Source organism: Ranitomeya imitator, chromosome 5, assembly GCF_032444005.1.
Source record: "Ranitomeya imitator isolate aRanImi1 chromosome 5, aRanImi1.pri, whole genome shotgun sequence".
NCBI classification, from domain to species: Eukaryota; Metazoa; Chordata; class Amphibia; order Anura; family Dendrobatidae; genus Ranitomeya; species Ranitomeya imitator.
The window spans coordinates 418,592,280-418,607,936 of NC_091286.1; the positions used below are offsets into that span (position 1 = coordinate 418,592,280).

Consider the following 15,657-nt stretch of genomic DNA (forward strand, 5'->3'; position numbering starts at 1 on the left):
TTTTTCAAAGTGTATATATCTAAATAACCTAATACAAATCTTATACATATATAGTTCTAAAAGTTTCTTACCTACAGCACAATTTACGCTAGTGTAGCCAGAATAGCAATTACAGAAATAACTTCCAATAGTGTTAATGCATAAGCCATTTCGACACGGATTTGTCGAACACTCATCCACATCTGTGGTAAGAAAAGAAATACAATTATTAGCAATTTTTATGCATTTATCATAATAAAACAATCAAGGGATAGACCACTGTACAACAACATTTTATTAAATAAACCTGCCCATTTCGGCACCTTGATTACAAAATAAGGTGATTTCACAAGTTATGTCATTTCCTGGGATTTGATGGACATTTCTATCAGGACTATCCTGCCTGCAGGTGACTGACCTGCTGCTACCTGCTGATGGCTCCTCTCTGTTTCACACATTTACTGATCATGCTGAGGATGACTATTATTATATTAGTGCGGTTCAGAAAGATGGTAAACAAATCATAGGTTTATATTATATTATCTTCCTTTTTATTCACACTAAGCAACTAATATCGCAATTGTTAGGAAATAAGAAAATCCTAAAACTATTTTGACAGTGTACTTTGTTTTTAGCTTGACAGTGGAGAAACCTCTTTAACCTTCGTCCGGCTGACTAGGTACAATTGTAACTATTCCGTTTTAAAATTGCAATAACGTTTTTTTTCGAAAAGCCGTAGTAGGCTGAAATTTCGTGACATCTCCGCAGTTTTGGTCCAGAATATATTGGCCAAATTTCAATAAAATATATATGAAGGTACAATTGTACCTCTGCAGCCTGTTAACTTTGTAAAATTATGCAGCCTGACGAAGGTTAAAACACTAATCATGCTCCTTTTCAACTGCAGTTCATGAGGACATCAGAATTTCGGAAAAGATTTTTCCTACTCCTACTAACAAAAAGGATTCTATATTCCAGGTGCTGTTAGGATCCTGTTAGCCATAATATTACTAGTCAAGGGATGGAATCTGCTCAGAAGTAATATAATCTGTGGAGTTCACTGGTTATGAAAGTTAATATTAGGCTGTGTGCACATATTGTGTTTTTGCTGCAATTTTTAGTGCAGATGTGTCACAAAACCTGAAAGGTTTCCTTATTCCAGCAAAGTGAATGAGAATCCTGACATCTCATGCACACGTTGCTTATTTGTGACTTGAAGATTTGATGCAGATTTAAATCCGCACGTGTCAATTCTTTTGGTGTTTTAGCTGCAGATCTCACCCATACTAATGAATGGGCAAAACCCTGCACCAGAAACGCAAGTAAAAAAAAAAGCAGAAAAAACACCACAGCATATGTCCTGTCCAGAAATGCTGAAATGGGGCAGAAATTTCTTCACCAAATACTTAACGTGTGCACATAATAATAATCTTTATTTTTTTATATAGCGCTAACATATTCCGCAGCTCTTTACAGACATTATCATCACTGTCCCCGATGGGGCTCACAATCTAAATTCCCTATCAGTATGTCTTTGGAATGTGGGAGGAAACCGGAGAACCCAGAGGAAACCCACACAAACAAGGAGAGAACATACAAACTCTTTGCAGATGTTGTCCTTGGTGGGATTTGGCCCCAGGACTCCAGCGCTGCAAGGTTGCAGTGCTAACCACTGCGCCACCATGCTGCCCATACTCTTAAGGAGCTGGTGATACATGTGTATGCATGAAAAGGAAAACCATCATCACCATCTTACCCACAGTACACTGCGGTCCTGTCCATCCGGGTATACACTGACATGTGTAAGATCCAACGGTGTTAATACAGGTGCCTCTAGCACAGGGGTTGTTTCTAGTACATTCATTAATATCTATTGAAGAAAATAGAAATAAAGACTGAAATCCATGATAATATAATTCCACATAATGTATTAATCCAATCCAGTAACCCACTTGCCCAGCTATATAAAATTTATATCCAATTCAATAGTAGAAATGGATGAACCCGAACAGTAAAGTTCGGGGTCTGTACTGAACACATAGTGTCCTTGCCTGGTCCCCAGACAGGGACTTCTCCCTGTAGTCTGTGTTACTGTTCAGGTGCGGCAGTCTGAACATCCGGTGTTTCCCACACTGTCATCTGTGTGATAGCGCAAGAAATACCAATTCTGATTGGTGGAAAGTTCATCACGGCTGATCAGTGCACTGCAGTTCCCACGCTGTCATACAGATATAAGCATGTGACCCAGCAGCTGTAACCGAGAGTGCTACTCTCATCATCGAATGCCCGGTCTCGTTGCCGCCCTCAGCTGTCAGCATTATCTTGGCTGGTTATCAAAAATAGAGGGATCTCCACGCTGTTTTAGAGAAAGTTCTCTAGCAGCCAAGGCTGATGTCAGTGAGGTCACCGGAGTTCATTGACTATGAACTCCTCTCAGTTTATTGTCGTCACCACTCGGAGCTGCAGCTAAGTTCTTTTGGATTCACTGCTGAGCAGTTACATCATGCCACTGCTCAATCATGAAATCCAGATGTAGCAGAGTTGGAGAGCATCATGGGACATATGAATTATCGTCGGACAGGTGAGGAATATGGTGCATTATCATTCTTAATTTTTTTAAATAAATGGGTAAAAGAGGGCATGGAGTTTTGTTTCAAATAAAGGACTTTATTCTGTCTGTGCTTCTTTATTACAATCTGACTATGGGGTTGCATATCTGTACCAGAATTGGTACATTTAAAAGATGGGCCTTTTCTGCTGCCAGCTATTCTAAGGCTGGCAAGGGGCAATATCAATGGCCACTTCCGAATCTGAGAATACCAGCCCCCAACTGTTTGCTTTAGGTTGGCTGGTGGTCAAAATTGGGCGGAGCCCTAGGATATTTTGTAACATTTTTATTTAAACGACAAAAAATGGTGTTGGGGACCACTCTAATTTTGATAACCAGCCAAGATAATGCAGCCCGCAGCTGTCAGTTTTTCCTGTGCTGTTTATCAAAAATGGAGGAGACCCCACACAATTTTTTGATTTATTGCACAGGCGCCAGCTGATTAATACTCTCATCATCGTTTGCCTGTTCTTGCTGCTATTAGCAATACCAAGTGGATGTATACTCTCATCAGCCTACGCCTGTGACCAACGGTAACCTTTTTTTACCGCCACAGCTGCTGGCTCACATGCTGTCATCTATACGACAGCACGGGAACTGCAACGCTCTTACTGCTGGTAACTTGAAAGGTTACCACCGATCAGAGCCAGTGTTTCTCACGCTGTCACACAGATGACAGGGTGGGAAACATCAGATGTTCAGGCTGCTGATCCCGAACAGATATTCGGGCTCTCCACTCTTTTGAATAGGGTCTGGGTTCGGGTTTGAGTTCTGGTACCGTTCTGGTAACCGAACTTTTTCAAAATGTTCGGCCAAACCTGCAACACCAAAATATCCTTGGGTTCGCCCATCACTATTCATAAGCTCTGAATCATCACTGCTTTTTCTCCACTTTTCTGGAGTAATTTGATCTTTTTTAGTGGCTTTAATATTTGTACCCTATTCTCTATACTTTTTGTACCACTTTAAGTTATATTTCATCTTTAAGTCTATTTTCATTTTTCCTCAACAACTGTGCCTTTCCAGATGTTTTCGACAGATTCATGAAATGCAAATTCTACCAAATTATGTATTATTTTGGCGCATCATACTCCATTCCCCTCCCCCAGAGTATGGTTTCTGAAGGAGTTTTCAATTTGGAACATTTTTGCAGCTTTTGGTGCTGAAAAATCACAAAAAAACAGTTAAAGACAAAAATAAATAGCATTTTTTATTTTGCGCTAAATTCATGAACCATGTGCACCGAATTTCGCATGAAAAAGTCAGTAAATACCACAAGACAAAATAAAAAGTAACTTCAACAAATCAGCAAGTGAGGTGTCGCGCTAATACATAAACAATCAACTAGACATGGCTGTTCACTGTTCCCTGTTCCCTGTTCTTCGTCAGGGTTCCCTGACGAAGAGGGACGGAGTCCCTCGAAATGCGTTTGTTTGCTTTTTTTCCCTAACAAGGCTCCGTAGCCTCGTGACGTCATGCGCTGCAGAGCACCGTCGGCCATTTTTTTCAGCCGCGCATCCAGGAACGCCACTGGCCGGGGCGCTCTGGCTCTGCGCGTTTTCTAGTTACCTTCAGCCGCCCTGGTAACCCGAAACCCCCTCCAACAACACCCGCAGGTCTCCATACCTATGGCCAAACCGTCTGCAGCTCAGGTTGAAAGTAAGTGGGTAGTGCTACGGCACTCACTAACGCCGTTACTCTCTTATGGTCATTTCTAGCTGTATATGGGCATACCGTAGGTTGTAGCTTTTAGGCAATCACAGCCATATCTAGTTGATTGTTTATGTATTAGCGCGATACCTCACTTGCTAGTTTCTTTTCTTCCACCTTTTGGATTGTGACAGGGTTGGCACGGCACCTGTCTGGTATCAGCAGCTTTAGACCTCTGCACTCTTAGCGCCAGTGTGTGATTACTATTTACTAACTTCAACAAATCGCTAAACATTATGTCTTATTCCATTTGGAAACACTTTTTTCTTACCTGTGTTACAAGTTTGTCCTTCCCATCCACTGAAACAGGAGCAGGTAAATCCATGTAGTCCATTATTGCACCGGCCATGGGCACAAGGCATATTCTTGCAATAATCATTTTCTAATAAACAGAAATAAATTAGATTATTTAATATGACATAAGAGGAACGAGAAACAGAATATGGAAACAGGATCAGAAACTGCATAGAACCCGATACTTGTATACAGTTGAATTTGGGCTATAGGGAAAAACACCTTGTTGTCAGGAGATTTTTCTGTTACTGTCAATTAATAGTGGTAAATTCTACAATATAAAAGGATTGTGACTGAGGTTTTGGTTCATGGAGGTAAAATATATTCTATACTGGTGCAGCCTACTAATAATCTGCATTACTATGGTAGTGAGGCGATAACCTTATATTGAATACATCTTATACAACCTTTCATGATTTGATGTCATTTTGACTACAGCTCTACCATTCAATATAAGCTTTATTAAATTTGAGATAAAGTTTAGCCTTACGGATGCACTGTGTAGGGCTGATTGGATTTGGAGTGTAACCATCTTGACATGAGCACGTATATCCACCGATAGTGTTGGAGCAAAACTGTTCACAGGGTTTCTGTTCACATTCATCGATATCTGAAAGTCACGAAAGTAGATCTGGTCTAGAATCACTAAATTGCGAAGACTAGATAGATAGAGAGATAGATAGATAGATAGATAGATAGATAGATAGATACAAAAAAGTGGGCAACACTCAAAACAGGTTCTATAAAAAAGTAGTATTTCAATGGCTCTTGTGAACAGGTGGCAAAGTTTTGGCACAAATACATGTGAACTTTTGTCAAGCCTTACCTATATTTGAGCAAAAATGTTTGTTTACAAGGACCAATAAAACATTTTTTTAATATGGAACCTGTTTTGTGTGCTGCCCACTTTTCTGGATTTCTTGTTTTTCTTGTGGTTGTTGAGTTACAATCTGTGGGCTTGTACGAACGTATGTGCATTAAAGGGACACTGTCACCTGAATTTGGAGGGAACAATCTTCAGCCATGGAGGCGGGGTTTTCGGGTGTTTGATTCACCCTTTCCTTACCCGCTAGCTGCATGCTGGCTGCAATATTGGATTGAAGTTCATTCTCTGTCCTCCATAGTACACGCCTGCGCAAAGCAATCTTGTCTTGTGCAGGCATGTACTACGGAGGACAGAGAATGAACTTCAATCCAATATTGCAGCCAGCATGCAGCCAGCGGGTAAGGAAAGGGTGAATCAAACACCCGAAAACCCCGCCTCTATGGCTGAAGATTGTTCCCTACCAAATTCAGGTGACAGTGTCCCTTTAAGCATGCGTTTCTTCAGTTTTCTGGATTTTTTTTAAGACAGATAAACAGATTGATAGATTATATTGAATGGTTAATTGTTTCTAACGAAGTGCAAAACTAAGTGCCTAAACTCACCTAAACACATTCTCTCTGACTGTGAAGGATCAGGAAAATAGCCATTGTTGCACAGACATGCAGGCATCATAGTTCCAGGCTTGAAATAACATTTGCCATTCTGACAAGGCAGGTTGCAGATGACAATTGCTATCAGAAGAAAATATTAATTGTACAAGCAGATAATTCCAGTTGATAATGCAAAGCTAAGTTTATATACATAATTGTAATTATATTAGAAATGTGTTGCATACTTTCTAACCAACTATAACTCATACAAACTACCCATAAGACATTACATATTTTGTTTAGGGTTCTTGCCGATGGCTGAGCTTACATAATTGTAAAATTGCATTGCTTTGAAACAAAGGATTATTCTATAAAATGAGACTTTATAGACCTGCTCCAGAATAGGTTTTACTACGTAACAATGGTTTACAACCTGTAATTCCCCAGCCATGTAGAAACTGCAACAGAGAGTCACAGGTCTCAGCATCTTTTCTTTTTATCATTGCGATGCTAGACTATGTGACTATATCATTGTAATTATTTTGCTATAAGGTAAATTTAAAATAAATACTAAAATGTAAAATGCACTTTAATTTCTAGGTAACACTTGTAAGCCAGTCATATATATTTACTTTGCACTGGGATCTCAAGTAAATTTAATACTTACGAGCTGTAGTTATCATTGTGGTTGTAGAATTGGCCAATGGAGATGTAGATGATAGTGGTTCGAAAGGAGTTGAAATGCTTGTATATTGTGTGCTTGCTGACATCATGGTCCATGATGTCACTGGTGTATAGGATATTACAGTGGTATTCTGTGTGCCCACAGATGTTAATAGTGTTGGGTATCCTGTGCTTACACCAGTCAAGGTGGACGGTGATGATGATACAGATGTTTCTGGCTTGACTGTACTGGTACTTTGTGTAGTTGTAGGTTCTATGGTGCTTGATATGGCTGTACTGGTAATATGTGAGGTGATGATAGGTATTCCAGAAGTTGGACTTCCAGCTGGGTTTTCTGTTGTGGTTGATGATGGGACAGTACTGGTGTTGAAGATTTCTACAGTAGTTTCTTTCCGAGTTATGGTAATTTCTGTTGAAGTGCTAGATACTGCTGAATATGTGTTCTTTTCTTCAGTTGTAGAGGATGATTCAGTTGATCTGCTAGTAGTACCTAGTGTAGATGTTTCCTCATTTGTACTTACTTCCTGTCCGATGTCTGTTGTTATCTGGGTAGTTGAGATTATTACAGATGTGCTTAATTTATTCTCAATAGTAGTAGTAATGCTGTCAGTTTCCAGTATTGCACTACTGGGACTGATATCAGCTGTTGACACGACTGGTGTACTTCCAGTTCTGGTCACATCAGGAGCAGTACTTATGCTGATATCAGGTGTTGATATACTTTCATCTGTAGTCATTGCTGGAGAAGAACTTGTAACGATATCAGGAGTTGATATACTTTCATCTGAAGTCACTTTTGGAGGAGAACTTGTAACAATGTCAGGTGTTGATATCCTCTCATCTGTATTCACTTCTGGAGAACTCGTAACAATATCAGGTGTTGATATACTTTCATCTGTAGTCACTTCTGGAGAAGAACTTGTAAAGATATCAGGCGTTGATATACTTCCATCTGAAGTCACTTCTGGAGGAGAACTTGTAACAATGTCAGGTGTTATATTCTCATCTGTATTCACTTCTGGAGAACTCGTAACAATATCAGGTGTTGATATACTTTCATCTGTAGTCACTTCTGTAACACCTGATGATAAATGTTCCTCTGTAGTCACTTCTGGAGTACCACTTGTACTAATAACAGGTGTTGATATACCCTCATCTGTAGTCACTTCTGGAGGAGCTATTGATAGATTGTCTTCTGTAGTCACTTCTGGAGTAACACTTGTACTGATGTCAGGTGTTGATATGACCTCATCTGTAGTCACTTCCGGAGCAGCTGTTGCAACACTTTTTTCTGTAGTCACTCCTGGAGTACTGCTTGTACTGATTTCAGGTGTTGATATACCCTCATCTGTAGTCACTTCCGGAGGAGCTGTTGATACACTTTCTTCTGTAGACACTTCTGGAGCCTCACTTGTACTGATATCAGGCGTTGATACACTTTCATCTGTAGTCACTTCTGGAACATCTGATGATAAATGTTCTTTTGTAGTCACTTCTGGAGTACCACTTGTACTAATATCAGGTGTTGATATACCCTCATCTGTAGTCACTTCTGGAGGAGCTGTTGATAGATTGTCTTCTGTAGACACTTTTGGAGTAACACTTGTACTGATGTCAGGTGTTGATATGACTTCATCTGTAGTCACTTCCGGAGAAGCTGTTGCTACACTTTTTTCTGTAGTCACTTCTGGAGTACCACTTGTACTGATTTCATGTGTTGATATACCCTCAACTGTAGTCAGTTCTGGAAAAGCTGTTGATAGATTGTCTTCTGTGGTCACTTCTGGAGTAACACTTGTACTGATGTCAGATGTTGATATATCCTCATGTGTAGTCATGTCCGGAGCAGCTGTTGATAGACTTTCTTCTGTAGTCACTTCAGAAGTACCACTTGAACTGATGGCAGGTGTTGATATACCCTCATCTGTAGTCACTTCTGGAGAAGCTGTTGCTACACTTTTTTCTGTAGTCACTTCTGGAGTACCACTTGTACTAATAACAGGTGTTGATATACCCTCATCTGTAGTCACTTCTGGAAAAGCTGTTGGTAGATTGTCTTCTGTGGTCACTTCTGGAGTAACACTTGTACTGATGTCAGATATTGATATATCCTCATGTGTAGTCACGTCAGGAGCAGCTGTTGATAGATTTTCTTCTGTAGTCACTTCAGGAGTACCACTTGTACTGATATCAGGTGTTGATACACTTTCATCTGTAGTCACTTCTGGAACATCTGACGATAAATGTTCTTTTGTAGTCACTTCTGGAGTACCATTTGTACTAGTATCAGGTGTTGATATACCCTCATCTGTAGTCACTTTTGGAGGAGCTGTTGATAGATTGTCTTCTGTAGTCACTTTTGGAGTAACACTTGTACTGATGTCAGGTGTTGATATGACCTCATCTGTAGTCACTTCCGGAGCAGCTGTTGCAACACTTTTTTCTGTAGTCACTCCAGGAGTACTGCTTGTACTGATTTCAGGTGTTGATATACCCTCATCTGTAGTCACTTCCAGAGGAGCTGTTGATACACTTTCTTCTGTAGACACTTCTGGAGCCTTACTTGTACTGATATCAGGCATTGATATACCCTCATCTGTAGTCACTTCTGGAGGAGCTGTTGATAGATTGTCTTCTGTAGTCACTTTTGGTGTAACACTTGTACTGATGTCAGGTGTTGATATGACCTCATCTGTAGTCACTTCTGGAGCAGCTGTTGATACACTTTCTTCTGTAGACACTACTGGAGCCTTACTTGTACTGATATCAGGCATTGATATACCCTCATCTGTAGTCACTTCTGGAGGAGCTGTTGATAGATTGTCTTCTGTAGTCACTTTTGGAGTAACACTTGTACTGATGTTAGGTGTTGATATGACCTCATCTGTAGTCACTTCCGGAGCAGCTGTTGCTACACTTTTTTCTGTAGTCACTTCTGGAGTACCACTTGTACTAATAACAGGTGTTGATATACCCTCATCTGTAGTCACTTCTGGAAAAGCTGTTGGTAGATTGTCTTCTGTGGTCACTTCTGGAGTAACACTTGTACTGATGTCAGATGTTGATATATCCTCATGTGTAGTCACGTCAGGAGCAGCTGTTGATAGATTTTCTTCTGTAGTCACTTCAGGAGTACCACTTGTACTGATATCAGGTGTTGATACACTTTCATCTGTAGTCACTTCTGGAACATCTGACGATAAATGTTCTTTTGTAGTCACTTCTGGAGTACCATTTGTACTAGTATCAGGTGTTGATATACCCTCATCTGTAGTCACTTTTGGAGGAGCTGTTGATAGATTGTCTTCTGTAGTCACTTTTGGAGTAACACTTGTACTGATGTCAGGTGTTGATATGACCTCATCTGTAGTCACTTCCGGAGCAGCTGTTGCAACACTTTTTTCTGTAGTCACTCCAGGAGTACTGCTTGTACTGATTTCAGGTGTTGATATACCCTCATCTGTAGTCACTTCCGGAGGAGCTGTTGATACACTTTCTTCTGTAGACACTTCTGGAGCCTTACTTGTACTGATATCAGGCATTGGTATACCCTCATCTGTAGTCACTTCTGGAGGAGCTGTTGATAGATTGTCTTCTGTAGTCACTTTTGGTGTAACACTTGTACTGATGTCAGGTGTTGATATGACCTCATCTGTAGTCACTTCTGGAGCAGCTGTTGATACACTTTCTTCTGTAGACACTACTGGAGCCTTACTTGTACTGATATCAGGCATTGATATACCCTCATCTGTAGTCACTTCTGGAGGAGCTGTTGATAGATTGTCTTCTGTAGTCACTTTTGGAGTAACACTTGTACTGATGTTAGGTGTTGATATGACCTCATCTGTAGTCACTTCCGGAGCAGCTGTTGCTACACTTTTTTCTGTAGTCACTTCTGGAGTACCACTTATACTAATATCAGGTGTTGATATACCCTCATCTGTAGTCACTTCTGGAGGAGCTGTTGATAGATTGTCTTCTGTAGTCATTTCTGGAGTAACACTTGTACTGATGTCAGATGTTGATATATCCTCATGTGCAGTCACGTCCGGAGCAGCTGTTGATAGATTTTCTTCTGTAGTCACTTCAGGAGTACCACTTGAACTGATATCAGGTATTGATATACCTTCATCTGTTGTCAATTCTGGAGGAGCTGTTGATATGCTTTCTTCTGTAGACACTTCTGGAGCCTCACTTGTACTGATATCAGGCGTTGATACACTTTCATCTGTAGTCACTTCTGGAACACCTGATGATAAACGTTCTTTTGTAGTCACTTCTGGAGTACCACTTGTACTAGTATCAGGTGTTGATATACCCTCATCTGTAGTCACTTCTGGAGGAGCTGTTGATAGATTGTCTTCTGTAGTCACTTTTGGAGTAACACTTGTACTGATGTCAGGTGTTGATATGACCTCATCTGTAGTCACTTCCGGAGCAGCTGTTGCAACACTTTTTTCTGTAGTCACTTCTGGAGTACTGCTTGTACTGATTTCATGTGTTGATGTACCCTCATCTGTAGTCACTTCCGGAGGAGCTGTTGATACACTTTCTTCTGTAGACACTTCTGGAGCCTTACTTGTACTGATATCAGGCGTTGATACACCCTCATCTGTAGTCACTACTGGAGGAGCTGTGGATAGATTTTCTTCTGTAGTCACTTCTGGAGTACCACTTGAACTGATATCAGGTATTGATATACCTTCATCTGTTGTCAATTCTGGAGGAGCTGTTGATATGCTTTCTTCTGTAGTCACTTCTGGAGCCTCACTTGTACTGATATCAGGCGTTGATACACTTTCATCTGTAGTCACTTCTGGAACACCTGATGATAAACGTTCTTTTGTAGTCACTTCTGGAGTACCACTTGTACTAGTATCAGGTGTTGATATACCCTCATCTGTAGTCACTTCTGGAGGAGCTGTTGATAGATTGTCTTCTGTAGTCACTTTTGGAGTAACACTTGTACTGATGTCAGGTGTTGATATGACCTCATCTGTAGTCACTTCCGGAGCAGCTGTTGCAACACTTTTTTCTGTAGTCACTTCTGGAGTACTGCTTGTACTGATTTCATGTGTTGATGTACCCTCATCTGTAGTCACTTCCGGAGGAGCTGTTGATACACTTTCTTCTGTAGACACTTCTGGAGCCTTACTTGTACTGATGTCAGGTGTTGATATGCCCTCATCTGTAGTCACTTCCTGAAAAGCTGTTGATACACTTTCATCTGTAGTCAGTTCTGGAGCAGCTGTTGATATACTCTCTTCTGTAGTCACTTCTGGAAAACTACTTGTACTGAAATCAGGTGTTGATATACCGTCATCTGTAGTTACTTCTGGAGCAGCTGTAGATATAATTTCTTTTGTGGTCATCTCTGAAGTACCACTTGTACTGATATCAGGTGTTGATATACCCTCATCTGTAGTCACTTCCGGAGTAACTGTTTCTTCTGTAGTCACTTCTGGAGTACCACTTGTACTGATTTCAGCTGTTGTTATACCCTTTTCTGTAGTCAGTCCTGGACAAAAATTTGTACTGATATCAGGTGTTGATGCAATTTCAACTGTAGTTACTTCTGAAGCAGCTGTTGATATTATTTCTTCTGTAGTCACTTCAGGATCATCACTTGTACTGACATCAGGAATTGATACAATTTCATCTGTAGTCACTTCTGTAACAGCTGTTGATATACTTTCTTCTGTAGTCACTTGTGGAGTACTGCTTGTACTGATGTCAGGTGTTGATATACCCTCATCTGTAGTTACTTCTGGAGCAGTTGTTGATGTACTTTCTTCTGTAGTCACTTCTGGAGTACTGCTTTTATTGATATCAGATGTTGATATACCCTCATCTGTAGTTGATTCTGGAACAGTAGATGATATACTTTCTTCTGTAGTCACTTCTGGATCATCACTTGTACTGATATCGGATTTTGACATACCCTCGTCTGTAGTTACTTCTGGAACAACTGTTGATAGACTTTCTTCTGTAGTCACTCCTGGCGCATCACTTGTTCTGATGTCAGGTGTTGATACAATTTCATCTGTGGTCACTTCTGGAGCAGCTGTTGGTACACTTTTTTCTGTAGTCACTTCTGAATCATCATTTGTACTGATATCAGGAGTTGATACAATTTCATCTGTAGTAACTTTTGGAGCAGTTGCTGATATACTTTCCTCTGTACTGGTATCAGGCATTGATATACCCTCAGTTGTAGTTGCATCCGGAGCAGCTGTTGATAAATTTTCTTCTGTAGTCACTTCCGGAGTAACACTAGTACTGATATCAGGTGTTGATGTACCGTCCTCTGTAGTTACTTCTAGAGAAGCTGTTGATAGACTTTCATGTGCAGTCAGTTCCGGAGCATCTGTTGATAGACTTCCTTCTGTAGTCACTTCTGGAGTACCACTTGTACTGATATCAGATGTTGATATACCCTCATCTGTAGTTACTTGTGGAGCAGCGGTTGATATACTTTCCTCTGTAGTCACTCCTTGAGCATCACTTGTACTGATATCAGGTGTTGATACAATTTCATCTGTGGTCACTTCTGGAGCAGCTGTTGATATACTGTCTTCTGTAGTCACTTCCGGAGAAGCTGTTGATATACTTTCTTCTGTAGTCACTTCTGGAGTATTACTTCTACTGATATCAGGTGTTGATATATCCTCATCTGTAGTTACTTCTGGAGCATTTGTTGATATACTTTCTTGTGTAGTCACTTCTGGAGTACCACTTGTACTGATATCAGATGTTGATACAATTTCATCTGTGGTCACTTCTGGAGCAGCTGTTGATATTCTTTCTTCTGTAGTCTCTTCTGGAGTGCTGCTTGTACTGATATCATGTGTTGATATAATTTCATCTGTAGCTACTTCTGGAGAAGTGGTTGATATACTTTCCTCTGTAGTCACTCCTTGAGCATCACGTGTACTGATATCAGGTGTTGATACAATTTCATCTGTGGTCACTTCTGGAGCAGCTGTTGATATACTGTCTTCTGTTTTCACTTCTGGAGTACCACTTTTACTGATATCAGGTGTTGATATATCCTCATCTGTAGTTACTTCTGAAGCAGTTGTTGATATACTTTCTTCTGTAGTCACTTCTGGAGTACCACTTGTACTGATATCAGGCGTTGATTTACCCTCATCTGTAGTTACTTCTGGAGCAGTTGTTGATATACTTTCACCTGTAGTCACTTCTAGATCATCACTTGTACTGATATCAGATGTTGATAAACCCTCATCTGTCGTTACTTCTGGAGCAGTTGTTGATATACTTTCCTCTGTTACTTCTGGAGTACTGCTTGTACTGATATCAGGTGTTGAAATACCCTCATCTGTAGTTACTTCTGGAGCAGCAGTTGATAAACTTTCCTCTGTAGTCACTTCTGGAGCACCACTTGTACTGATATCAGATGTTGATGCAACCTCATCTGTAGCCACTTCTGGAGGAGCTGTTGATAGACTTTCTACTGTAGTCACTTCTGGAGTACCACTTGTACTGATATCAGATGTTGATATACCTTCATCTGTAGTCTCTTCTGGAGCAGCAGTTGACAGACTTTCTTCTGTAGTCACTTCTGGAGCAGCTGTTGATATGCTTTCTTCCGTAGTTACTTCTGGAGCAGCAGTGGCACTGATATCAGTTGCTGATATACTTTCATCTGTTGTTACTTTTGTCAGACTAACAGGAATATCTGTGGTAGTATCAGCGGCATTAACACCTGTTGGAAAATAAAACAAATTCAAGTATTACAAAAAGTTAGTCTTAAAATCATGTTTCCATCTGCACAATTTTTATTCTAATTATATACTTACATCTGAAATACTTCATGCTCATACATTTCTATGTAATCCTATTCTGTAGCAGGGTTGTAGTGTGTTTTCCACACACATTTTATAGCTCAAACCATGGTAAGAACTTAAAGGGGTTGTCCAGGCAAAGGTGTTGGATTATCTATCTACAGGATAGATCATCAGAGAAGAAGGGGCAACCACAACCAATATATAGATATAAAAACCAGAAAAGGACACCAGAGAAGAAGTAGATATAAAATGCCTTTATTATGTATAGATGGCAAAAAAATATGTATAAAATTTATAAAAGTAACAATGTGCGCACAACAGGACAGAAAAAAATTTATATTATATAAATATTCATTAATATAAAAACAATGTATAAAAACAAGGAAGATGGAAAGGACTGACCCAAATAAATTCGTATATTATAAAGTCGGTGCTACCCCTAAAAACATATGATGAAAAATATATAGATACAACAATAATGGTGGGTAAAAAATGAAAAAAGCTGTAGCATAAATTACATTCCTGAGGTAGTATGTGTAAGTAAAAATCGTATTAACTAAAGTGTGACGTGACGATAATTAATAAATGCCCAAATATCAGCTCCATAAAACAGAAAAATAATCTAATATATAATTGCCTAGAATACTACTTCCTGCAATTTGTGCCAACTTCCGTGGCTTTGTCCGGAGCTAATGTCGGGAGCTAATGTCCGGAGCTAATGTCCGGAGATAAGTGACGTCAACAGTGTCCAGTGTCTGATTGGTTGCCGCCTGCTGCGAGCGACCAATCAGAAACGTGCCGTACTGTGACACACTCCGCCCGCCATTTTGGTGTGATTTTTGAATTTTTACCTCACAGCAAGTTTCTACTGCGTGGAGGCGGGCCCAGTGACGTTGCTCTTCAAGCTCCTGCCGAATTTCGTCAAAAAAATGATAATACCATTTACCAAAACTATATATATTTAGTTGTGAAGTGGTTCAGTGACATTTTCACACCAATTTTGAACTTTTGTTTGGTGTTTTCTCCATATACTGCCTATTATTTTTGTTCTTTCTTACTATTATTTATTAATTGTATTATTCTTACATTTGAATAAATAAAGTATATATGGATTCTAGACTCCCGATTCTTTAGAATCGGGCTGCCATCTAGTTA

The 15,657-nt window shown here is 39.9% G+C and overlaps 1 protein-coding gene across 3 annotated transcripts in view; it reads right to left on the reverse strand.

The window, feature by feature from the left end:
* Window positions 1-15,657, reverse strand: part of LOC138638071 (mucin-4-like) — a 369,132-nt gene that overhangs the window by 306,309 nt on the left and 47,166 nt on the right. For all 3 annotated transcript variants that reach the window (XM_069727053.1, XM_069727055.1, XM_069727054.1), the window contains exons 2-7: window positions 6,675-14,420; window positions 6,020-6,148; window positions 5,082-5,201; window positions 4,569-4,679; window positions 1,736-1,849; window positions 72-182 (exon numbers count right to left, since the gene is read on the reverse strand). In XM_069727053.1, the coding sequence (XP_069583154.1) occupies window positions 72-182; window positions 1,736-1,849; window positions 4,569-4,679; window positions 5,082-5,201; window positions 6,020-6,148; window positions 6,675-14,420 (8,331 nt within the window). The remainder of the gene's footprint in view (window positions 1-71; window positions 183-1,735; window positions 1,850-4,568; window positions 4,680-5,081; window positions 5,202-6,019; window positions 6,149-6,674; window positions 14,421-15,657) is intronic.